Source organism: Gadus macrocephalus, chromosome 9, assembly GCF_031168955.1.
Source record: "Gadus macrocephalus chromosome 9, ASM3116895v1".
Classification (NCBI taxonomy): Eukaryota; Metazoa; Chordata; class Actinopteri; order Gadiformes; family Gadidae; genus Gadus; species Gadus macrocephalus.
In genome coordinates, this window is record NC_082390.1 from 1,946,036 (window position 1) to 1,973,829 (window position 27,794).

Genomic DNA, 27,794 nt, shown 5'->3' on the forward strand with positions numbered 1-27,794 from the left:
GTGTTCGGCTCATGTAGGAGAAAATAAAACATCCCGATCTACAAATGATTTCCCTTAAAAAGTCTAGCTCACATTGAAGAGATATTTATAGTTTTAACAACACATGGGGATTAGCAGCAATTATTTCAACTGAACAAGCCTCCTGATTTGTTATTCTCCTTTCAGAAAATTGCTGAGTGCCCGATTGTGCTCATGCATTAATTACCCTGTGGGTGTGCGTGTGTGTTTTTGTGTGTGTGTCTATGTGTGTCTTTGTTTTTGCTTGTGTGTGTTTGTGTGTGTGCGTGTGTCCCTCAATCCTTGTCTATATTCAATGCTTTTGAAGCAATGTGTTAAAGTGTGTGAATTAGCCCAGCAGCCCTCCCATACTTTGTAGCTCGCAGCAGAACCAACAGGTGCAGAAACAGCCATTGTTGGGTCTCTTGTTGCTAAGTGGGTGGCTATCTGCAAGCACCGTTACTTGGTAACAGATAAATGCTCTAGAATTGGTCAAAGGACGTTTGAGTGAGAGGCAGAGAGGCAGAGAGAGAGAGAGAGAGAGAGAGAGAGAGAGAGAGAGAGAGTCTGAGTGAGATAGAGAGAGCGAGTGAGAGAAGGAGAGAGAGAGAGAGAGAGAGAGAGAGAGAGAGAGAGACTGAGTGGGAGAGAGAGAGAGAGGGAGAGAGAGAGAGAGAGAGAGAGAGAGAGAGAGACTGAGTGGGAGAGAGAGAGAGAGAGAGGGAGAGAGAGAGAGAGAGAGAGAGAGAGTCTGAGTCTGAGTGGGAGAGCGAGAGAGAGCGAGAGAGAGAGAGCGAGCGAGAGAGAACGAGCGAGAGAAAGAGAGAGAGACTGAGTGAGATAGAGAGAGCGAGTGAGAGAAGGAGAGAGAGAGAGAGACAGAGACAGAGAGATAGAGCGCGAGAGAGACAGAAAGATATGGACTGTGTCACAACCAATACCTGGTATGATCCACATAATTGATGTGGAGGAAGATTCTTATTAAAGGTCACGTTTAATAAGAATCTTCTTTCTTCGTTCTTCCGGTTGCTGCTTCCCTGTCATTGGCAGCCCCGGTGGGGGTGCGAACGCACTGTGCACCGTGACACAAAGCCAGAATGATCTGCCCTCTTCAGCCATCCTGGGTCGACTTATGCCGCTTTTCCACCGCACATGTAGCTCGACTCGACACGACTCGACACGACACGACTCGACACGGTAGCAGCACGGGTGCTTTTCCACCGCAAATAGTACCTCCTGGACGTGGGCGGGGTCGGCTGCGCGAAAGGGCCGTGACGTATTTGTGTACGCGACGCAAACAACACATACGCAACCCACACATGGACAGAACCCACATAACAACAATGGAGGACATCGATCGCATTACTATTATTAGCTGGCATGTTGAAGAAGTTGGAGAAGTGGAACATGTTGGCTGCGGCGCTGCTACGGATGTTACCAGCATGGTTGCCATGTCGCTCTCGTGACTTCGTCACACTCTCTGGCCAATCAGTCGCCGGCCGTCTGCCGACGTCACCTTTTAGCATCGGCTCAGCTCGCTTGGAACCTAGAACGAGTAGGTACTAGAAAAAGCAGCCACTTCAGGTACCAGATACCATGGTACCGCGGTGGAAACGCAAAAAATGCGAGCTGAGTCGAGTCGTGTCGAGCTGGTACCATGCAGTGGAAAAGCGGCTTTACTATCCAGACTAATGGGAGAATGTATACGATCACACAATAATCACTTAGAAATACAGATTAAGATGAAGATGGAAACATTATGATTTCATATTGAATGACCATATCAGGTCCACCACATTGGATCCCGCCACTAGGGGAAACATTGTTGAATAGATTCGGAATCCCCAAGTCGCGCATCTCCGTGGTTCACGCAAAAAATGCTGCCGCTTTTCCACCGCACATGTAGCTCGACTCGACACGACTCGACACGACACGACTCGACACGGTAGCAGCACGGGTGCTTTTCCACCGCAAAAAGTACCTCCTGGACGTGGGCGGGGTCGGCTGCGCGAAAGGGCCGTGACGTATTTGTGTACGCGACGCAAACAACACATACGCAACCCACACATGGACAGAACCCACATAACAACAATGGAGGACATCGATCACATTACTATTATTAGCTGGCATGTTGAAGAAGTTGGAGAAGTGGAACATGTTGGCTGCGGCGCTGCTATGGATGTTACCAGCATGGTTGCCATGTCGCTCTCGTGACTTCGTCACACTCTCTGGCCAATCAGTCGCCGGCCGTCTGCCGACGTCACCTTTTAGCATCGGCTCAGCTCGCTTGGAACCTAGAGCGAGTAGGTACTAGAAAAAGCAGCCACTTCAGGTACCAGATACCATGGTACCGCGGTGGAAACGCAAAAAATGCGAGCTGAGTCGAGTCGTGTCGAGTCGTGTCGAGCTGGTACCATGCAGTGGAAAAGCGGGTCTTGGTTGGTTCAATAAACGACCATTACGCTAAATGGCTGGCTTTGGTTTTTTCCACCGCAGATCATGAAGAACATCTTCCACCAGTCCTTCAACGCCTACAAGACGGACATCGAGCCGCGGCTCAGCGACCTCACGCTGCACCGCCTGCAGTGCAGCCGGCGCCTCTTCGAGGTGCAGCTGTCGCACCGCCATGTCAGCGCGGCCTACATCCAGGGGGACAACGTGGCCGTCACCGTGGAGGGCGAGGCCGCCCGCGTCCTCAACTTCGACACAGGTGGGCGGGGCGATCTGAAACCATCGTATGAACGCAGGAAGCATACTGATGATTCAAACGGATGGACGGGAAAAACAGGAGTATAAATAGTGTATGTCGTGGACAGAGTGGAACATAGCAACGAGCACGTTATAATCCATGGCACACACGTGACATGCATGCATGGACAAAATGCATTGATGGAGAATGGACAAAGAAATACATTTCCATTACAAAGGAATGTGTGTGACTGAATTTAGCAGTGCTTGACTTTCTTCTTTCTTGATTTTACTCCCTCCTCTCCTCTCCTCTTCTCCCCTCTCCTCCCTCATCCCTTCCCATCCACTCCCCTCTCCTCTAACATATCTCTTTTCTCCTCTCCTCTCCTCTCCTCTCCTTTCCTCTCCTCCCTTCTCCTCCAACATATCTCTCCTCTCTCCTCTCCTCTCCTCTCCTCTCCTCTCCTCTCTTCTCAGGTTGTGGTGTGAATCTGGGCATGCGCGGTCTTGAGTCTCTGAAAACGTTTATCTACAAGACGGCCACAGCTGTCGATCAGAACGACGTTCTAGAAGCGCTGGCCGCTAAAATTAAACACTCCCGGCAAGTATCAGAGACCTTCAAGCAGACGGGCCTGTTAGAGTCCATGTACGAGTAGGCCTCAAAGCTTGTGAAGAACCGATATCGCCACCTTGTGGTGAGATGAGTGCTACTGCACTACAATGTTGATAAAATGTCTTTACCAGTGCTGTGATGAGTCTTATGTTTACTGAATCGAAATATGGGTAAAAAATATTATTATTATACAGCATAACATACAACCAAAGCAACAAAACAAAAGGTAAATGGACTGCATTTATGTGGCGCTCTCCTAAAGTGGCCACTCAGCGCTTTACAATTATTGCGTAATATTCACCCATTCATACACACATTTACGGCTTCACCAAAGGAAGGTGACAGCCAGCTCGTCGGGAGCAGTTGGGGTGAGGCGTCTTGCTCAGGGACACCCCGACACTCAAGTCAAGTCAACCCGCTGGAACTCTTGAGCTACTGCCGCCCAACCGGGTTAGTTAAGAGACATTAACCAACAGTTCATTACAACTAAAAATATTTTCGTAAAAAGAATGTCAATTTTAGCAGCCTTTTTCTTTTTTTGATCCCAATAGCGGCAATAGTATTTTTTTAATTAATTTTTTTATTCATTGTTCAACTATGTTGGGGAACCTTTGTATAGTCATTGCTTATAAACTGTCTTGATGTTGCTTCGCTTAACTAAACTGTCATTGTGCTATGCTTTTCTTAGTCACAGATTAGAAAAATGCAGTTTCAGCTGTTGATGTAATAATTACACACTGGCCAGACATTTATTTGGGTTAGGATTAGGTTAGGTAAATGAACCGATAGTAACACCTGTGTTTAGATAAAATGTTCAGCAGATCTAAAGGTGTTATCATTGCAGGTGTGCACCAGTTGGTGCTGTATAAATGGTACCTAGTTCCTATATAGGTCCTATATATGGGACCAGATAATATATATCTAAGTTGTATTCATGAGTCCTTATAATGGCTGGGGTCAGAGGTTAAAGTGCCACAAAATAACTTGTCAGTGCCAGTCATCTGAATAAAACAAAGATGAAGATTGTATTATTTCTATGAAATCGGTTTATTTGTTTAATACAATTATTTTCAGCCATATATGCATCCTTATTTGTGTGTGGACATTGATCGAACATGGGTTGTTTATGTGGATAAAGTTCAGCAAGAACAATTGATACCTTCGGTAGATTTTTTACAATTCCGTTCAATATCATCCCAATGCAGACGCAAATGGGCGTTCTTGTGTGGTGGGGGTTCCCGTTTACGCAGACTGGAACGCCCCCTTCTTATTCTTTGTCGCCTTTCTCGCTGAACTGTATTAAAATGTCAAAGTGTACTACTCCGAAACCATGTAAATAGTGTTGTAAATATACTTCCAAAGCTTTTCAAATCTTATTTGGAAAATAACTTCACATGGTGTCTTTTTACAATTTATTCGTTACCAGCATTCGTAGTGTTGATCAGCAGGGGTTGACAAGTTACCGGACTGCAACCCATGCAAGTGAACGGAGCGTTCCACGGCATTGAGAAGACCCGTGTAATAAAGGCCTATAAAATGTCTGTTTATGGCATAGATTTCTCCTCAAATTAGGCCAATAAAGCAATGATAACAAAAACAAAAAAAGCACAAACGCTCGATCAAAGGCCCGACCCGACAATCAAAACCCTCAATGTTTAACATGAATTGGCTAAACAAATGACCACTGTAGCATATTTAAACACAATTGAAATTGTGCAGAGAATTATTTCCATTGGTCATTCTCAGTGGCGGCTGGCGATCAAACATGTTGGTGGGGCACAGTAATAGGCTGGGGGTCTGAGGTTCTCCCCCCCCCCCCCCCCCCATATTTTTTTTGGAATTTAATAGATTTGATTTCCTGCATTCTGGTGCATTTTGGGGATGGCCACTACCTATTTACCTGCTTTTCATTCACATTCATAGCCTACATCCTGACTTGCAGGGCCTGGACAAGCTTACACTGCATATACAGACCTACTTCATGGCCATTCCACCAGCCATTGCTATTTGACCCATTGTTGTTATTCTGATACTGAGACAAATCATGATCACTGTCCTATAGCGTCCATTTTTTGTGAGTCTCAATGTCTACTTCAAATGCAGTTAGAAATATGGGACAGTTGCTTCATTTTGTTTATATGCTACAGGCCGAAAGACTAAATTAATATGTAACTTACTTGCTCCTTTTAAGCATAACATTGCTTGGGGAGTCCAATTCCTCCACTGAAAAGGGTGGAAAGTGCTTACATCTCTCTGCTAGTTAGCGATCTACTATGACACTGTTGTTTTTTATTGGTCATCTTGAAAAAAAACATAATGGGTAACACTGTTGTTTTTTATTGGTCGTCATGAAAAAAACAAAAGGGGTAACACTGTTGATATTTATCAAATAAAACGTAAGGGGTAACACTATTGTTTTTCTTTGGTCGTCGTGAAAAAAAACACAAGGGGTAACACTGTCGTTTTAATCAAATGAAACACAAGGGGTAACACTGTCGTTTTAATCAAATGAAACATAAGGGGTAACACTGTCGTTTTTTATCGGTCATCATGAAAAAAACATAAGGGGTAACACTGTCGTTTTTATCAAAGGAAACATGAGGGGTGACACTGTCATTTTTCTTTGGTCGTCATGAAAAAAACCATAAGGGGTAACACTGTTGTTTTTGATTGGTCGTCATGAAAAAAACCTCAAGGGGCAACACTGTTGTTTTTTATTGGTCATCATGAAAAAAACATAAGGGGTAACACTGTCGTTTTTATCAAAGGAAACATGAGGGGTGACACTGTCATTTTTCTTTGGTCGTCATGAAAAAAACCATAAGGGGTAACACTGTTGTTTTTGATTGGTCGTCATGAAAAAAACCTCAAGGGGCAACACTGTTGTTTTTTATTGGTCGTCATGAAAAAAAACATAAGGGGTAACACTGTTGTCTTTGTCAAATAAAATATAAGGGGTAACACTGTTGTTTTTTATCAGCCGTCATGAAAAAAACACATGAGGGAAATAATAGATATACACACATACATTTTAATGTCATGTATATCCTCTTTATTGATGATTGATTATTGTGTATTGTCATCGCCTCAGTGGTGCAGTGGTGTGCACTCTGCCTAACCCACTGGAGACCGTGGCTCAATTTCTGTGGAAAACACAATATCTTTAATTTTAAACGTAATGCTATCATGTCTATTGCATATATAACCTCAGATATTATCAAATTACATATCTCAGTGGGATGTGGTGAGAGCTGTGAGCTAACCCCCTGGGTTCAAGTCCGGTTGATGTCCTCGGTTGGAAGACTCTTATTTCTATTTCATGCGAATTATAAAGTCAAGTATAACCATTGTGATGACTTTATTCGGTGTCTTGATGGTGCATTGATAAGTTCGGAGGTTAACACTCTAAACAGCTCAGGTTCGGATCCCCGCACAAACGACGACAGGGGTACCACTGTCGTTATTTATTGGTCGTCATGAAAAAAATGTTTTCCTTGTCAAATAAAATATAGGCGTAACACTGTTGTTTTTCATCAGTCATCATGTCAAAAAAACATAAGGGGTAACACTGTCGTTTTTATCAAATGAAACGTAAAGGGTAACACTGTCGTTTTTTATCTGTCTTCATGAAAAACCCATAAGGGGTAACACTGTCGAAATGTATCAAATAAAACATAGGGGGTAACACTGTCGTTTTTACCAAATTAAACATAAGGGGTGACAATGTCGTTTTTTATTGGTCGTCATGAAAAAAACATAAGGGGTAACACTGTTGTTTTTTATTGGTCGTCATGAAAAAAAACATAAGGGGTAACACTGTTGTTTTTTATTGGTCGTCATGAAAAAAAAATAAGGGGTAACATTGTCGTTTTTTATTGGTCGTCATGAAAAACACATAAGGGGTAACGCTGTTGTTTTTTATTGGTCGTCATGAAAAAAAACATCAAGGGTAACACTGTTGTCTTTGTCAAATAAAATATAAGGGGTAACAGTGTCGTTTTTTATTGGTCGTCATGAAAAAAAACAAGGGAAATAATAGAAATACACACATACATTTTAATGTCATGTATATCCTCTTTATTGATGATTAATTATTGTGTATTGTCATCGCCACAGTGGTGCAGTGGAGTGCACTCTGCCTAACCCACTGGAGACTGCAGCTCAATATCTGAGGAAAACACAATATCTTTAATTTTAAACGTAATGATATCATGTCTATTGCACTGCCATATATAATCTCAGACATATTCAAATTAAAAATCTCATTGGGTAGTGGAGAGTGCTGTGAGCTAACCACCTGGAGACCGGGGTTCAAGTCCGGAAGATGTCCTCTGTTGGAAGTCTCTTATTTCTATTTCATGCGTATTATAAAGTCAAGTATAACCATTGTGTTGTCTTTATTCAGTGTCTTGATGGTGCATTGATAAGTTCGGAGGCTAACACCCTAAACAGCTCAGGTTCGGATCCCCGCAATAACGTCGACAGGGGTACCACTGTCGTTATTTATTGGTTGTGATGAAAAAGAAAATGTCCTTGTCAAATAAAATATAGGCGTAACACTGTTGTTTTTCATCAGTCATCATGTCAAAAAAACATAAGGGGCAACACTGTCGTTTTTACCAAATTAAACATGAGGGGTGACAATGTCGTTTTTTATTGGTCGTCATGAAAAAAACATAAGGGGTAACACTGTAGTTTTTTATTGGTCGTCATGAAAAAAAACATAAGGGGTAACACTGTTGTCTTTTATTGGTCGTCATGAAAAAAAACATAAGGGGTAACACTGTTGTTTTTTATTGGTCGTCATGAAAAAAAACACAAGGGGTAACACTTGTTTTTTATTGGTCCTCATGTAAAAAAAAAAAGGGGTAACATTGTCGTTTTTTATTGGTCGTCATGAAAAACACATAAGGGGTAACGCTGTTGTTTTTTATTGGTCGTCATGAAAAAAAACATCAAGGGTAACACTGTTGTCTTTATCTAATAAAATATAAGGGGTAACAGTGTCTTTTTTTATTGGTCGTCATGAAAAAAAACAAAAGGGAAATAATAGAAATACACACATACATTTTAATGTCATGTATATCCTCTTTATTGATGATTGATAATTGTGTATTGTCATCGCCTCAGTGGTGCAGTGGAGTGCACTCTGCCTGACCAACTGTAGACTGCGGCTCAATATCTGAGGAAAACACAATGTCGTTAATTTTAAACGTAATGCTATCATGTCTATTGCACTGCCATATATAATCTCAGACATAATTAAATTAAAAATCTCATTGGGTAGTGGAGAGTGCTGTGAGCTAACCACCTGGTGACCGGGGTTCAAGTCCGGAAGATGTCCTCTGTTGGAAGTCTCTTATTTCTATTTCATGCGAATTATGAAGTCAAGTATAACCATTGTGTTGACTTTATTCGTTATCTTGTTGGTGCATTGATAAATTCAGGGGTTAACACTCTAAACAGCTCAGGTTTGGATCCACACAAAAACGTCGACAGGGGTACCACTGTCGTTTTTTATTGGTCAACATGGAAAAAACATGAGGGGTAACTGTGTCGTTTTTTATTGGTGGTCATCAAATGAACATAAGGGGTAACACTGTCGATATTTATCAAATAAAACATAGGGGGTAACACTGTCCTTTTTTATCGGTCGTCATGAAAAAAACATATGGGGGTAACATTGTCGTTTTTATCAAATAAAATATAAGGGGTAACACTGTTGTTTTTCATCAGTCATCATGGGAAAAAAACATAAGGGGTAACACTGTCGTTTTTATCAAAAGATACGTAAAGGGTAACACTGTCGTTCTTTATCTGTCGTCATGAAAAACCCATAAGGGGTAACACTGTCGAAATGTATCGAATAAAACATAGGGGGTAACACTGTCGTTTTTACCAAATGAAACATGAGGGGTGACACTGTCGTTTTTCTTTGGTCGTCATGAAAAAAAACACAAGGGGTAACACTGTCGTTTTTTATTGGTCGTCATGAAAAAAACATAAGGGGTAACACTGTTGTTTTTCATCAAATGAAACATGAGGGGTAACACTGTTGTTTTTATCAAATGAAACATAAGGGGTAACACTGTCCTTTTTTATCGGTCGTCATGAAAAAAACATAAGGGGTAACACTGTCGATATTCATCCATTAAAAAATAGGGGGTAACATTGTCGTTTTTATCAAATGAAACATGAGGGGTGACACTGTCCTTTTTCTTTGGTCGTCATGAAAAAAACCATAAGGGGTAACAATGTGGTTTTTTATTGGTCGTCATGAAAAAAAATATAAGGGGTAGCACTGTTGTTTTTTATTGGTCGTCATGAAAAAAAACATAAGGGGTAACAATGTTGTTTTTTATTGGTCGTCATGAAAAAAAACATGTTTTTTTTGACAAGGACAATTTTTTATTTTTTTTTTAATATATTTTTTTTCATGACGACCAATAAAATACGATAGTGTTACCCCTTATATTCTATTTGACAAAGACAACAGTGTTACCCCTGATGTTTTTTTTCATGACGACCAATAAAAAACAACAGTGTTACCCCTTATGTTTTTATTCATGACGACCAATAAAAAAACATGACGACCAATAAAAAAACTGTTGTTTTTTTATTGGTCGTCATGAATAAAAACATAAGGGGTAACACTGTTGTTTTTTATTGGTCGTCATGAAAAAAAACATAAGGGGTAACACTGTTGTCTTTGTCAAATAGAATATAAGGGGTAACACTATCGTATTTTATTGGTCGTCATGAAAAAAAACATATTTGAAAAAAAATTAATAATTGTCCTTGTCAAAAAAAACATAAGGGGTAACACTGTCGTTTTTATCAAAAGATACGTAAAGGGTAACACTGTTGTTCTTTATCTGTAGTCATGAAAAACCCATAAGGGGTAACACTGTCGAAATGTATTGAATAAAAAATAGGGGGTAACACTGTCGTTTTTATCAAATGAAACATGAGGGGTAACACAGTTGTTTTTTATTGGTCGTCATAAAAAAAAATATAAGGGGTAACACTGTTGTTTTTTATTGGTCGTCATGAAAAAAAACATAAGGGGTAACAATGTTGTTTTTTATTGGTCGTCATGAAAAAAAACATAAGGGGTAACACTGTTGTTTTTTATTGGTCGTCATGAAAAAAAACATAAGGGGTAACACTGTTGTTTTTTTTATTGGTCGTCATGAATAAAAACATAAGGGGTAACACTGTTGTTTTTTATTGGTCGTCATGAAAAAAAACATAAGGGGTAACACTGTTGTCTTTGTCAAATAGAATATAAGGGGTAACACAATCGTATTTTATTGGTCGTCATGAAAAAAAACATATTTGAAAAAAAAAATATATATCCTTGTCAAATAAAACATAAGGGGTAACACTGTTGTTTTTCATCAGTCATCTTTCGAAAAAAACATAAGGGGTAACACTCGTTTTTATCAAAAGATACATAAAGGGTAACACTGTTGTTCTTAATCTGTAGTCATGAAAAACCCATAAGGGGTAACACTGTCGAAATGTATTGAATAAAAAATAGGGGGTAACACTGTCGTTTTTATCAAATGAAACATGAGGGGTGACACTGTTGTTTTTTATTGGTCGTCATGAAAAAAAACAAGGTTTAACACTGTCATTTTTTATTGGTCGTCATGAAAAAAAACATAAGGTGTAATACTGTTTATATTTATCAATTAAAACATAGGGGGTAACACTGTCGTTTTTATCAAATGAAACATGGGGGGTGACACTGTCGTTTTTCTTTGGTCGTCATGAAAAAAACCATAAGGGGTAACACTGTTGGTTTTTATTGGTCGTCATAAAAAAAAACATAAGGGGTAACACTGTTGTTTTTTATTGGTCGTCATGAAAAAAAACATAAGGGGTAACACTGTTGTTTTTTTTATTGGTCGTCATGAATAAAAACATAAGGGGTAACACTGTTGTTTCTTATTGGTCGTCATGAAAAAAAACATAAGGGGTAACACTGTTGTCTTTGTCAAATAGAATATAAGGGGTAACACTATCGTATTTTATTGGTCGTCATGAAAAAAAACATATTTGAAAAAAAAAATATATATCCTTGTCAAATAAAACATAAGGGGTAACGCTGTCGTTTTTATCAAAAGATACGTAAAGGGTAACACTGTTGTTCGTTATCTGTAGTCATGAAAAACCCATAAGGGGTAACACTGTCGTTTTTATCAAATGAAACATGAGGGGTGACACTGTTGTTTTTTATTGGTCTAAATGAAAAAAAACAACATAAGGGGTAACACTGTTGTTTTTTTATTGGTCGTCATGAAAAATAGCATAAGGGGTAACACTGTTGTTTTTTATTGGTCGTCATGAAAAAATAGCATAAGGGGTAACACTGTTGTTTTTTATTGGTCGTCATGAAAAAAAACATAAGGGGTAACAATGTTGTTTTTTGTTGGTCGTCATGAAAAAAAACATAAGGGGTAACACTGTTGTTTTTTTATTGGTCGTCATGAATAAAAACATAAGGGGTAACACTGTTGTTTTTTATTGGTCGTCATGAAAAAAAACATAAGGGGTAACACTGTTGTCTTTGTCAAATAGAATATAAGGGGTAACACTATCGTATTTTATTGGTCGTCATGAAAAAAAACATATTTAAAAAAAAAAAAAATTGTCCTTGTCAAATAAAACATAAGGGGTAACACTGTTGATTTTCATCAGTCATCTTTCGAAAAAAACATAAGGGGTAACACTGTCGTTTTTATCAAAAGATACGTAAAGGGTAACACTGTTGTTCTTTATCTGTAGTCATGAAAAACCCATAAGGGGTAACACTGTCGAAATGTATTGAATAAAAAATAAGGGGTAACACTGTCGTTTTTATCAAATGAAACATGAGGGGTGACACTGTTGTTTTTTATTGGTTTAAATAAAAATAAAAAACATAAGGGGTAACAGTGTCGTTTTTTATTGGTCGTCATGAAAAAAACATCAGGGGTAACACTGTTGTTTTTTATTGGTCGTCATGAAAAAAAACCATAAAAACACTGTTGTTTTTTATTGGTCGTCATGAAAAAAACATATTTGAAAAAAGAAAAAAAGTGTCATTGTCAAATAAAACATAAGGGGTAACACTGTTGTTTCAGTCATCATGGGAAAAAAACATAGGGGGTAACATTGTCGTTTTTATCAAATGAAACATGAGGGGTGACACTGTCCTTTTTCTTTGGTCGTCATGAAAAAAACCATAAGGGGTAACACTGTTGTTTTTTATTGGTCGTCATGAAAAAAAACATAAGGTTTAACACTGTCATTTTTTATTGGTCGTCATGAAAAAAAACATAAGGTGTAATACTGTTGATATTTATCAATTAAAACATAGGGGGTAACACTGTAGTTTTTATCAAATGAAGCATGGGGGGTGACACTGTCGTTTTTCTTTGGTCGTCATGAAAAAAAACATAAGGGGTAACACTGTTGTTTTTTATTGGTCGTCATGAAAAAAAATTATAAGGGGTAACACTGTTGTTTTTTATTGGTCGTCATGAAAAAAAACATAAGGGGTAACAATGTTGTTCTTTATTGGTCGTCATGAAAAAAAACATAAGGGGTAACACTGTTGTTTTTTTATTGGTCTTCATGAATAAAAACATAAGGGGTAACACTGTTGTTTTTTATTGGTCGTCATGAAAAAAAACATAAGGGGTAACACTGTTGTCTTTGTCAAATATAATATAAGGGGTAACACTATCGTATTTTATTGGTCGTCATGAAAAAAAACATATTTAAAAAAAAATAAAAAATTGTCCTTGTCAAATAAAACATAAGGGGTAACACTGTTGTTTTTTATTGGTCGTCATGAAAAAAAACATAAGGGGTAACAATGTTGTTTTTTATTGGTCGTCATGAAAAAAAACATAAGGGGTAACACTGTTGTTTTTTTATTGGTCGTCATGAATAAAAACATAAGGGGTAACACTGTTGTTTTTTATTGGTCGTCATGAAAAAAAACATAAGGGGTAACACTGTTGTCTTTGTCAAATAGAATATAAGGGGTAACACTATCGTATTTTATTGGTCGTCATGAAAAAAAACATATTTAAAAAAAAATAAAAAATTGTCCTTGTCAAATAAAACATAAGGGGTAACACTGTTGTTTTTTATTGGTCGTCATGAAAAAAAACATAAGGGGTAACAATGTTGTTTTTTATTGGTCGTCATGAAAAAAAACATAAGGGGTAACACTGTTGTTTTTTTATTGGTCGTCATGAATAAAAACATAAGGGGTAACACTGTTGTTTTTTATTGGTCGTCATGAAAAAAAACATAAGGGGTAACACTGTTGTCTTTGTCAAATAGAATATAAGGGGTAACACTATCGTATTTTATTGGTCGTCATGAAAAAAAACATATTTAAAAAAAAAAAAAAAAATTGTCCTTGTCAAATAAAACATAAGGGGTAACACTGTTGTTTTTTATTGGTCGTCATGAAAAAAAACATAAGGGGTAACAATGTTGTTTTTTATTGGTCGTCATGAAAAAAAACATAAGGGGTAACACTGTTGTTTTTTTATTGGTCGTCATGAATAAAAACATAAGGGGTAACACTGTTGTTTTTTATTGGTCGTCATGAAAAAAAACATAAGGGGTAACACTGTTGTCTTTGTCAAATAGAATATAAGGGGTAACACTATCGTATTTTATTGGTCGTCATGAAAAAAAACATATTTGAAAAAAAATAAAAAATTGTCCTTGTCAAATAAAACATAAGGGGTAACACTGTTGTTTTTTATTGGTCGTCATGAAAAAAAACATAAGGGGTAACAATGTTGTTTTTTATTGGTCGTCATGAAAAAAAACATAAGGGGTAACACTGTTGTTTTTTTATTGGTCGTCATGAATAAAAACATAAGGGGTAACACAGTTGTTTTTTATTGGTCGTCATGAAAAAAAACAAAAGGGGTAACACTGTTGTCTTTGTCAAATAGAATATAAGGGATAACACTATCGTATTTTATTGGTCGTCATGAAAAAAAACATATTTGAAAAAAAAAAAAAATTGTCCTTGTCAAATAAAACATAAGGGGTAACACTGTTGTTTTTTATTGGTCGTCATGAAAAAAAACATAAGGGGTAACAATGTTGTTTTTTATTGGTCGTCATGAAAAAAAACATAAGGGGTAACACTGTTGTTTTTTTATTGGTCGTCAAGAATAAAAACATAAGGGGTAACACTGTTGTTTTTTATTGGTCGTCATGAAAAAAAACATAAGGGGTAACACTGTTGTCTTTGTCAAATAGAATATAAGGGGTAACACTATCGTATTTTATTGGTCGTCATGAAAAAAAACATATTTGAAAAAAAAGAAATTGTCCTTGTCAAATAAAACATAAGGGGTAACACTGTTGTTTTTTATTGGTCGTCATGAAAAAAATCATAAGGGGTAACAATGTTGTTTTTTATTGGTCGTCATGAAAAAAAACATAAGGGGTAACAATGTTGTTTTTTATTGGTCGTCATGAAAAAAAACATAAGGGGTAACACTGTTGTGTTTGTCAAATAGAATATAAGGGGTAACACTATCGTATTTTATTGGTCGTCATGAAAAAAAACATATTTGAAAAAAAAAAGAAATTGTCCTTGTCAAATAAAACATAAGGGGTAACACTGTTGTTTTTTATTGGTCGTCATGAAAAAAAACATAAGGGGTAACAATGTTGTTTTTTATTGGTCGTCATGAAAAAAAACATAAGGGGTAACAATGTTGTTCTTTATTGGTCGTCATGAAAAAAAACATAAGGGGTAACAATGTTGTTCTTTATTGGTCGTCATGAAAAAAAACATAAGGGGTAACAATGTTGTTCTTTATTGGTTGTCATGAAAAAAAACATAAGGGGTAACACTGTTGTTTTTTTATTGGTCGTCATGAATAAAAACATAAGGGGTAACACTGTTGTTTTTTATTGGTCGTCATGAAAAAAAACATAAGGGGTAACACTGTTGTCTTTGTCAAATAGAATATAAGGGGTAACACTATCGTATTTTATTGGTCGTCATGAAAAAAAACATATTTGAAAAAAATAAATAAATTGTCCTTGTCAAATAAAACATAAGGGGTAACACTGTTGTTTTTTATTGGTCGTCATGAAAAAAAACATAAGGGGTAACAATGTTGTTTTTTATTGGTCGTCATGAAAAAAAACATAAGGGGTAACACTGTTGTTTTTTTATTGGTCGTCATGAATAAAAACATAAGGGGTAGCACTGTTGTTTTTTATTGGTCGTCATGAAAAAAAACATAAGGGGTAACACTGTTGTCTTTGTCAAATAGAATATAAGGGGTAACACTATCGTATTTTATTGGTCGTCATGAAAAAAAACATATTTGAAAAAAAAAAAAAATTGGCCTTGACAAATAAAACATAAGGGGTAACACTGTTGTTTTTTATTGGTCGTCATGAAAAAAAACATAGGGGGTAACAATGTTGTTTTTTATTGGTCGTCATGAAAAAAAACATATTTGAAAAAAATAAATAAATTCCTTGTCAAATAAAACATAAGGGGTAACGCTGTTGTTTTTATCAAAAGATACGTAAAGGGTAACACTGTTGTTCTTTATCTGTAGTCATGAAAAACCCATAAGGGGAAACACTGTCGAAATGTATTGAATAAAAAATTAGGGGGTAACACTGTCGTTTTTATCAAATGAAACATGAGGGGTGACACTGTTGTTTTTTATTGGTCTAAATGAAAAAAATAAACATAAGGGGTAACAGTGTCGTTTTTTATTGGTCGTCATGAAAAAAACATAAGGGGTAACACTGTTGTTTTTTTATTGGTCGTCATGAAAAATAACATAAGGGGTAACACTGTTGTCTTTTATTGGTCGTCATGAAAAAAACATAAGGGGTAACAATGTTGTTTTTTATTGGTCGTCATGAAAAAAAACATAAGGGGTAACACTGTTGTTTTTTTTATTGGTCGTCATGTATAAAAACATAAGGGGTAACACTGTTGTTTTTTATTGGTCGTCATGAAAAAAAACATAAGGGGTAACACTGTTGTTTTTTATTGGTCGTCATGAAAAAAAACATAAGGGGTAACACTGTTGTCTTTGTCAAATAGAATATAAGGGGTAACACTATCGTATTTTATTGGTCATGAAAAAAAACATATTTGAAAGAATAAAAAAAATTGTTCTTGTCAAATAAAACATAAGGGGTAACACTGTTGTTTTTCATCAGTCATCTTACGAAAAAAACATAAGGGGTAACACTGTCGTTTTTATCAAAAGATACGTAAAGGGTAACACTGTTGTTCTTTATCTGTAGTCATGAAAAACCCATAAGGGGTAACACTGTCGAAATGTATTGAATAAAAAATAGGGGGTAACACAGTCGTTTTTATCAAATGAAACATGAGGGGTGACACTGTTGTTATTTATTGGTCTAAATAAAAATAAAAAACATAAGGGGTAACAGTGTCGTTTTTTATTGGTCGTCATGAAAAAAACATCAGGGGTAACACTGTTGTTTTTTATTGGTCGTCATGAAAAAAAACCATAAAAACACTGTTGTTTTTTATTGGTCGTCATGAAAAAAACGTATTTGAAAAAAGAAAAAAAGCGTCCTTGTCAAATAAAACATAAGGGGTAACACTGTTGTTTCAGTCATCATGGGAAAAAAACATAGGGGGTAACATTGTCGTTTTTATCAAATGAAACATGAGGGGTGACACTGTCACCCCTCATGTTTTTTATTGGTCGTCATGAAAAAAACCATAAGGGGTAACACTGTTGTTTTTTATTGGTCGTCATGAAAAAAAACATAAGGTTTAACACTGTCATTTTTTATTGGTCGTCATGAAAAAAAACATAAGGTGTAATACTGTTGATATTTATCAATTTAAACATAGGGGGTAACACTGTAGTTTTTATCAAATGAAGCATGGGGGGTGACACTGTCGTTTTTCTTTGGTCGTCATGAAAAAAAACATAAGGGGTAACACTGTTGTTTTTTATTGGTCGTCATGAAAAAAAATTATAAGGGGTAACACTGTTGTTTTTTATTGGTCGTCATGAAAAAAAACATAAGGGGTAACAATGTTGTTCTTTATTGGTCGTCATGAAAAAAAACATAAGGGGTAACACTGTTGTTTTTTTATTGGTCGTCATGAAAAAAAACATAAGGGGTAACACTGTTGTTTTTTTATTGGTCGTCATGAATAAAAACATAAGGGGTAGCACTGTTGTTTTTTATTGGTCGTCATGAAAAAAAACATAAGGGGTAACACTGTTGTCTTTGTCTAATAGAATATAAGGGGTAACACTATCGTATTTTATTGGTCGTCATGAAAAAAAACATATTTGAAAAAAAAAAAAAATTGTCCTTGACAAATAAAACATAAGGGGTAACACTGTTGTTTTTTATTGGTCGTCATGAAAAAAAACATAGGGGGTAACAATGTTGTTTTGTATTGGTCGTCATGAAAAAAAACATATTTGAAAAAAATAAATAAATTCCTTGTCAAATAAAACATAAGGGGTAACACTGTTGTTTTTATCAAAAGATACGTAAAGGGTAACACTGTTGTTCTTTATCTGTGGTCATGAAAAACCCATAAGGGGAAACACTGTCGAAATGTATTGAATAAAAAATTAGGGGGTAACACTGTCGTTTTTATCAAATGAAACATGAGGGGTGACACTGTTGTTTTTTATTGGTCTAAATGAAAAAAATAAACATAAGGGGTAACAGTGTCGTTTTTTATTGGTCGTCATGAAAAAAACATAAGGGGTAACACTGTTGTTTTTTTATTGGTCGTCATGAAAAATAACATAAGGGGTAACACTGTTGTTTTTTATTGGTCGTCATGAAAAAAAACATAAGGGGTAACAATGTTGTTTTTTATTGGTCGTCATGAAAAAAAACATAAGGGGTAACACTGTTGTTTTTTTATTGGTCGTCATGAATAAAAACATAAGGGGTAACACTGTTGTTTTTTATTGGTCGTCATGAAAAAAAACATAAGGGGTAACACTGTTGTCTTTGTCAAATAGAATATAAGGGGTAACACTATTGTATTTTATTGGTCGTCATGAAAAAAAACATGTTTGAAAAAAATAAATAAATTCCTTGTCAAATAAAACATAAGGGGTAACACTGTTGTTTTTCATCAGTCATCTTTCGAAAAAAACATAAGGGGTAACACTGTCGTTTTTATCAAAAGATACGTAAAGGGTAACACTGTTGTTCTTTATCTGTAGTCATGAAAAACCCATAAGGGGTAACACTGTCGAAATGTATTGAATAAAAAATAGGGGGTAACACTGTCGTTTTTATCAAATGAAACATGAGGGGTGACACTGTTGTTTTTTATTGGTCTAAATGAAAAAAATAAACATAAGGGGTAACAGTGTCGTTTTTTATTGGTCGTCATGAAAAAAACATAAGGGGTAACACTTGTTTTTTATTGGTCGTCATGAAAAAAAAACATAAGGGGTAACACTTGTTTTTTATTGGTCGTCATGAAAAAAAACATATTTGAAAAAAGAAAAAAAGTGTCCTTGTCAAATAAAACATAAGGGGTAACACTGTTGTTTCAGTCATCATGGGAAAAAAACATAGGGGGTAACATTGTCGTTTTTATCAAATGAAACATGAGGGGTGACACTGTCCTTTTTCTTTGGTCGTCATGAAAAAAACCATAAGGGGTAACACTGTTGTTTTTTATTGGTCGTCATGAAAAAAAATATAAGGGGTAACACTGTTGTTTTTTATTGGTCGTCATGAAAAAAAACATAAGGGGTAACAATGTTGTTCTTTATTGGTCGTCATGAAAAAAAACATAAGGGGTAACACTGTTGTTTTTTATTGGTCGTCATGAAAAAAAACATAAGGGGTAACACTGTTGTCTTTGTCAAATAGAATATAAGGGGTAACACTATCGTATTTTATTGGTCGTCATGAAAAAAAACATATTTAAAAAAAAAAAAAAAATTGTCCTTGTCAAATAAAACATAAGGGGTAACACTGTTGTTTTTTATTGGTCGTCATGAAAAAAAACATAAGGGGTAACAATGTTGTTTTTTATTGGTCGTCATGAAAAAAAACATAAGGGGTAACACTGTTGTTTTTTTATTGGTCGTCATGAATAAAAACATAAGGGGTAACACTGTTGTTTTTTATTGGTCGTCATGAAAAAAAACATAAGGGGTAACACTGTTGTCTTTGTCAAATAGAATATAAGGGGTAACACTATTGTATTTTATTGGTCGTCATGAAAAAAAACATGTTTGAAAAAAATAAATAAATTCCTTGTCAAATAAAACATAAGGGGTAACACTGATGTTTTTCATCAGTCATCTTTCGAAAAAAACATAAGGGGTAACACTGTCGTTTTTATCAAAAGATACGTAAAGGGTAACACTGTTGTTCTTTATCTGTAGTCATGAAAAACCCATAAGGGGTAACACTGTCGAAATGTATTGAATAAAAAATAGGGGGTAACACTGTCGTTTTTATCAATTGAAACATGAGGGGTGACACTGTTGTTTTTTATTGGTCTAAATGAAAAAATAAACATAAGGGGTAACAGTGTCGTTTTTTATTGGTCGTCATGAAAAAAACATAAGGGGTAACACTGTTGTTTTTTATTGGTCGTCATGAAAAAAAAACATAAGGGGTAACACTTGTTTTTTATTGGTCGTCATGAAAAAAAACATATTTGAAAAAAGAAAAAAAGTGTCCTTGTCAAATAAAACATAAGGGGTAACACTGTTGTTTCAGTCATCATGGGAAAAAAACATAGGGGGTAACATTGTCGTTTTTATCAAATGAAACATGAGGGGTGACACTGTCCTTTTTCTTTGGTCGTCATGAAAAAAACATAAGGGGTAACACTGTTGTTTTTTATTGGTCGTCATGAAAAAAAACATAAGGGGTAACAATGTTGTTCTTTATTGGTCGTCATGAAAAAAAACATAAGGGGTAACACTGTTGTTTTTTTATTGGTCGTCATGAATAAAAACATAAGGGGTAACACTGTTGTTTTTTATTGGTCGTCATGAAAAAAAACATAAGGGGTAACACTGTTGTCTTTGTCAAATAGAATTGTCAAATAAAACATAAGGGGTGACACTGTTGTTTTTCATCAGTCATCTTTCGAAAAAAACATAAGGGGTAACACTGTCGTTTTTATCAAAAGATACGTAAAGGGTAACACTGTTGTTCTTTATCTGTAGTCATGAAAAACCCATAAGGGGTAACACTGTCGAAATGTATTGAATAAAAAATAAGGGGTAACACTGTCGTTTTTATCAAATGAAACATGAGGGGTGACACTGTTGTTTTTTATTGGTCTAAATGAAAAAAATAAACATAAGGGGTAACAGTGTCGTTTTCTATTGGTCGTCATGAAAAAAACATAAGGGGTAACACTGTTGTTTTTTATTGGTCGTCATGAAAAAAAAACATAAGGGGTAACACTTGTTTTTTATTGGTCGTCATGAAAAAAAACATATTTGAAAAAAGAAAAAAAGTGTCCTTGTCAAATAAAACATAAGGGGTAACACTGTTGTTTCAGTCATCATGGGAAAAAAACATAGGGGGTAACATTGTCGTTTTTATCAAATGAAACATGAGGGGTGACACTGTCCTTTTTCTTTGGTCGTCATGAAAAAAACCATAAGGGGTAACACTGTTGTTTTTTATTGGTCGTGTTACGGCTGCGGATTGACGCCCCGCCCTCATGGTTGCAATCCTCAGTTGCTAATGATCATGTGTTTGCCCCGCGTGTGATTGGCTGTGAATTATGTTAATTTGAATGTGCCTTTCCCCGGACGTGATTGGCTGCCGCACCGGAGGGCCGAGGATCCGGGAGGATAAAGAACAGCCGAGCTCAACATTCAAGGCGGCTGGCCTCGGAGATGCAGTTTGCCACGTTGGGTCTTGGAACGAGCGTTGTTTGATTGAGGCTCTAGTTGATTGAGGTTCTAGTTTACTACACGGGGACTGGGCCAGAGTTTTGTTTAGGGGTTATCGTACACTGACTTGCAGCTATAATTTGTTATACACACTAGACGCAGGGGTGCTGTTCCACCCTTGTATTTTGGGAGCTACTTCTTGGTTGTATTCGTTTCTTTGATTTGGACAGCACCCAATGGTCCTTTTCCTTTTGTACTTTTGCCTCCTACGTTTGTTAAGTTGATTATCACTGTCTCCGGGCTAAATAAACGCTTTCAGTTAAACCAACTACACCTGGTTTTATGTTGCCACCCCTTCCCCTAGCGGGGGACGTAACAGTCGTCATGAAAAAAAATATAAGGGGTAACACTGTTGTTTTTTATTGGTCGTCATGAAAAAAAACATAAGGGGTAACAATGTTGTTTATTGGTCGTCATGAAAAAAAAAATAAGGGGTAACACTGTTGTTTTTTTATTGGTCGTCATGAATAAAAACATAAGGGGTAACACTGTTGTTTTTTATTGGTCGTCATGAAAAAAAACATAAGGGGTAACACTGTTGTTTTTTATTGGTCGTCATGAAAAAAAAACATAAGGGGTAACACTGTTGTTTTTTATTGGTCGTCATGAAAAAAAAACATAAGGGGTAACACTGTTGTTTTTTATTGGTCGTCATGAAAAAAAACATATTTGAAAAAAGAAAAAAAGTGTCCTTGTCAAATAAAACATAAGGGGTAACACTGTTGTTTCAGTCATCATGGGAAAAAAACATAGGGGGTAACATTGTCGTTTTTATCAAATGAAACATGAGGGGTGACACTGTCCTTTTTCTTTGGTCGTCATGAAAAAAACCATAAGGGGTAACACTGTTGTTTTTTATTGGTCGTCATGAAAAAAAATATAAGGGGTAACACTGTTGTTTTTTATTGGTCGTCATGAAAAAAAACATAAGGGGTAACAATGTTGTTCTTTATCTGTAGTCATGAAAAACCCATAAGGGGTAACACTGTCGAAATGTATTGAATAAAAAATAGGGGGTAACACTGTCGTTTTTATCAAATGAAACATGAGGGGTGACACTGTTGTTTTTTATTGGTCTAAATGAAAAAAAAAACATAAGGGGTAACAGTGTCGTTTTTTATTGGTCGTTATGAAAAAAAACATATTTGAAAAAAGAAAAAAAGTGTCCTTGTCAAATAAAACATAAGGGGTAACACTGTTGTTTCAGTCATCATGGGAAAAAAATATAAGGGCTAACAATGTCGTTTTTATCAAATGAAACCTAAAGGGTAACACTGTAGAGAATAGAATAGAATAGAAACACACACGCACACACGCGCACACGCACACACGCACACACACACACATACACACACACACACACACACACACACACACACACACACACACACACACACACACACACGCACACGCGCACACACACAGATGGATCCGACCGGGATTTCCGTTGCGATGGGTTTCCTCCATCAGCGACTTATACAATAAACAAATTATCTAAAACAAAACCCCTTTTTCATTTTAAAATAATAGTATGCAATTATGTTGAATAGTCCTCCATCTTTGTTATACTTTTAAAATGTTCCTATAAAGCCTATTTTATAGCTTACACACTGATATTTTAAAACAGGAATGCGAAATGCGAAATGCATCCTGGGATATTTAACGGTCCTAAGTCCACACCATGGACATATTGGGCTAGCGGCTAGCCCCACCAGTAAGTAAAATAATCTCTGTCCACTTCAACAGAGAAACACTCTGAGCATGCGCATTTCAGTGTTTCCAGTCCAATACATATTGCATTGGGCTGGTGGGGCTAGAGCCCCTCTTGCATTGGGCTGGTGGGGCTAGAGCCCCTCTTGCATTGGGCTGGTGGGGCTAGAGCCCCTCTCGCCCCTCCAGACGAACTCAGCCGGAAGAAGCAAGCCAGGGTTGACTAAAAATTAAATTAAAGCGCGAAACTTATTATTTTATAGTACTTTCTGGGGAGATTATTTTTTGAAAATATATATACATATAAAAAAATATATATATTCTATTTTTTATGTATTTCCTTTTTTTCATTTTCTTTTCTTTTTTTCTTGTGAGAGTAGCGAATTGCCCCCAATGACGAGTCGCCACTGGTCATTCTGACCTGGGACATTTAGAATTGTCGGTCCTCCTCATTTTTTTCCGGTCATTGACCGGTAATAACGGACAACGGAAACTCTGCTAACATACGCTAGTTAGATTTTCTCTGCAGTTTCAAGTACGGGTAGCATAGAACTAACGTTAGCCAAGTGGGGGCTCCATGATTGCTAAATCTAATGAGAGAGGTAAAATTGCCATTAAGGAAGGAAAGCATAGTATGCCAAGTTGCGACTGTGCTTCGCAGTATGCCTTGCGAAACCCAGTATGCCTTTCGAAACACCACGTGATTGGTCGATGAAACGCTACCAGGAACGTTCTTGTGTCATGACGGAAACGCCCAAGCTTGCAGCTGGACCCTTCTCATTCCGTTGGGTCACTGTATGTTGAGCACTGCTGCCCTCTAGTGGTTCCAGTACGTTTAGTAATTTAACATTCATTTTTACAGCTGGTCGTCGCCCCAGAAACCCGTTCAGCAGAGTTGAAATATAATTCATACATTCCATATTGGTTTTTTTTTTATTGACTAATCATACTGATATTGATCAATTATACTACAACTTCAATTTGAACTGTCACATGGCAGTTGAAGTTATCATAATATTGTATTAGTCATTGCTGTCTCCTCAGGTGTATAATTGATTATCCATCTCTATATGAATTATAAACGTGTAACTTCCACAACTTTTTTTTACTATATAGCTACATCAATTATGAAAGGGCTTCAACTATTTAAGTTATTAAATAGTATGAATCAAAAAAATGCCAGGATCATGTGAAAACATTAAATCAATTAAAATAAAACAATTTGCAAATCATTATGCAAATAATCATAAATATAATGAAGATTTTGTATGATCTAAGACTATCTTATTATGTCAACATGTGTACGACAGACATGTTGCGTGTTATAGATCATGTATTTGTGTTCCAATGGTGAGTGCTCATTGAGTGCCATTTCCGAAACAGGAAAAGATAAAGAAGAACAAAAATGATACTTAACCATATTAAATATGATTGCAACAATAAATCAACTACTTTAGTAAATTGGTAAGATATTTGTTATAATTTTAAGTGAAGCCTTCTGAATGTTGACATTGTCTAGCTCACTACTTTATTGCAGTACTGTTCATCATGTCAGCTATGTCACGAGTCCATACTGATCATTTCTAAACATCTAGAGGCATGTCCTGTCTCTGCACTACCAAAGCCTTCCCAAGCTAACCTGTAATACTCCTGAGATCATTGTATGGCATAGGCATGAACTTTCATTAACATATATATATATATATATTAGTAAAATAATAATAATGTAATATCTATATATTTATACATATATATGAGTGGAGTTATACATATATATACATACATATATAACTTAACAAAATACAAATAAAAGTCGCAGGCAAAAGAAGGCGAGCCCATTAGCGCTAAAGCCATCTCCCATGGTGAGCAGCTGTACGCCGGAGGCCAGCCCGGACAGAGGTGAAGGCGTCTGATTAAGCAGCGCCCTGCACCCCACGGCCGCAGCCTCTGGTGCTCTGAGCACAGCGCTCCAGCTCTGCCTGTTTACTCTCTGCTCTGATTAAAAGCTCATCGGCTGCCCGTGGCCTGCGAGGGCAGCGTGGGGACCTCTGAACCGGCCCCTGCTCCGGCACAAGGCTTTTCACCAGATTAAACACAATAAGGAGAAAATCTTTTATCCTTGCATATCATTAACGGCGGGATGAAGGACAACTTAATCAATGATTGGGAATGACAAGCTCAGGAAATGAATTAGACCTGCCAGTGGGGTCTTGGCGTCGATCAATGGCAAATGTTAAGCAGAGCTTGGGTAGGTTGATGTCAAAAAGAACTAAACAGGCATTTTTGTCAATTTAAATGACTCCATCTTTCACTTTGTTTTTTTTTGTAGCTCTGGTGTGGGAATGTGTGTGTGTGTGTGTGTGTGTGTGTGTGTGTGTGTGTGTGTGTGTGTGTGTGTGTGTGTGTGTGTGTGTGTGTGTGTGTGTGTGTGTGTGTGTGTGTGTCTGTATGTGTGTGTATATATGTGTGTGTATGTGTCTGTGTCTGTGTTTGTGTGTCTGTCTTTGAGTGTGTGTGTGTACGTCTGTGTGTGTGTGTTTGTGTGCGTGTGTAGGTGTGTGTGTGTGTCTGTGTGTGAGTGTGCGTGTGCGAGTGCATGTGTGCATGCGTCGGTGTGTGCGTGTATGCATATGTCTGCACACTTGCATGTTCCCATGCTTCACACTAGAAGCCAGTGTGAAACGGTTACTCTTTGTCAAGATCATCAAAACATTTTGGACAAAAAAGTCATTAATTCTCACAGTGGCCATCACGTGTCAACGGCATACAAATAACCACATTATTCATATTGTATTATACATGTATTATTTCATCCTCTGGCCTTATGAGGGCACTATTGTCTTACAAAACACTCTGCATAGACAGATCTGCACAGCTCAACCGCAGGAGTAGAACAGCCCAGATACTGGCTCTCCAGATACTGGACTACAAACCCCAGATACTGGACTGGAAAACACCAGATTGACTAGTACAAACCCCAGATACTGGATTACAAACTCCAGATACTGGACTACAAACCCCAGATACTGGACTACAAACCCCAGATACTGGACTACAAACACCAGATACTGGACTACAAAACCCAGATACCGGACTACAAACCCCAGATACTGGACTAAAAACCCCAGATACTGGACTACAAACCCACGATCCTTGACTACAAATGCCAGATACTGGACTACAAAACCCAGATACTGGACTACAAAACCCTGATACTGGACTACCAAACCCAGATACTGGACTGCAAACCCCAGATACTGGATTACAAACACCAGATACTGGACTACAAACCCCAGATACTGGACTACAAACACCAGATACTGGACTACAAAACCCTGATACTGGACTACAAAACCCAGATACTGGACTACAAACCATAGATACTGGACTACAAACACCAGGTACTGGACTACAAACCCCAGGTTCTGGACTACAAACCCCTTCTACTGGATTTCAGAGAGAGAATGGATTTCAGAGAATGGATTTCACACCCGAGATACTCGACTGGACCACCGAGGAAATTTGCTAGTGTCAGGGATGACAACAAAACCCTCATTTCATTTTTATTCAAATTTGTTCAAAAACATTTTGAGTCGCATCCTAGGGTGAAGAGTGATGCTAAAAAAATATCCGATGAATATTGAAGCGTATTATCTTTACCTAGTAATATATACTTTCTTTGGTTACACAAAGAGAAGACAGGAGACTTTTGTGTTCTGCATTGTCTGTGTTAGTGTGTGTTGTAGATAGAAGACGAGAAAGGATGCTGGCAACAGCCCCTATCGACAAGCCTTCAAGTGGCTGTCTGACCCAGCGACAGGAAGTCACTGTCACATGACTGAGATATTGGCACCTTGTGTGACCAGACAGAAGGTCTTTTATGTTTGCCACCAGCATGAATACAGCCCACAAATAAGTCCTTCATGCAAACACACAATGGGGTTGGAGTGAAAGGCCTTGTGTGGGAGCAAAGAAAGAAGGCCTGAATTGTACCATACAATATCATTTTCTTGGCTAAAATGTGGTTAAATGTTGTCAGGTAATCAGCTTAACCGTAAGAACCAAAGTCGCGTGCATGGATACTTCACATTTGACATCTTCGATTGTAAAAAGGGAAAGAAAGAAACGATGACGTTAATGTTTCTTTCCAGAAATGAAAAGACTGGGGCGGTGCTCCAGCCCAGAGACCGATTGACCTGTTCGTCTGACAAACAGCGGTGGATGCAGACCTGCGCTCGGCTCCCTCCGGTCCTAGCTCACCCCCAGCCCGTTTCCTTACAGTGTCACTGCTAATAATTGGCCTTCCCTGTCAGGAAGGAAATCAGCCCCGCTGTAGCGAGTCAAACGCACCCTCCTCCCCTCCTCCCCTCCTCCTCCCCCCCTCCTCCCCTCCTCCTCCCCCCCGCAGCCGTCCTTCCTAAAGCCCTCTCTTCTCTCCTCCCTTCTTCTTCTTCTCTGCCATCGCCAGCCTCTTTAACTCAGTTGATTTCAGGGCTCGATATAGAACCATACCACCGCCTCTCCACCCAACCCTGGCCCCTGTGTGTGTGTGTGTGTGTGTGTGTGTGTGTGTGTGTGTGTGTGTGTGTGTGTGTGTGTGTGTGTGTGTGTGTGTGTGTGTGTGTGTGTGTGTGTGTGTGTGTGCGTGCGCGCGTGTGTGTGTGTGTGTGCGCACATGCACATCTATCTCTGTCTGTCTCTGTCGGTGCGTTCATGCATGCACGGGTGCGTGTGTGTGGGAGCGTGTTGGTGTGTGCAAGTGTGTATGCGTGTGTGTCGTATGTGTAGGTGCGTGTCTGTGTGTGCGTGCGTGTGTG

The 27,794-nt window shown here is 37.5% G+C and overlaps 1 protein-coding gene across 2 annotated transcripts in view; it reads left to right on the forward strand.

Annotated features, from left to right (window-relative positions):
* Positions 1-5,134, forward strand: part of si:dkey-234i14.6 (uncharacterized) — a 12,151-nt gene extending 7,017 nt beyond the window's left edge. The window contains exons 4-6 of one of the 2 annotated variants that reach the window (XR_009527171.1): positions 2,494-2,707; positions 3,163-4,071; positions 4,104-5,134. Coding sequence is in view for 1 of the 2 variants with exons in the window: in XM_060060176.1 (XP_059916159.1) it covers positions 2,494-2,707; positions 3,163-3,341 (393 nt within the window). In the remaining variant the exon portion in view is untranslated. Of the gene's footprint in view, positions 1-2,493; positions 2,708-3,162 lie in introns of both variants that reach the window. The other variant, XM_060060176.1, reaches the window with a different exon arrangement.
* The last annotated feature ends 22,660 nt before the right edge of the window (positions 5,135-27,794 follow it).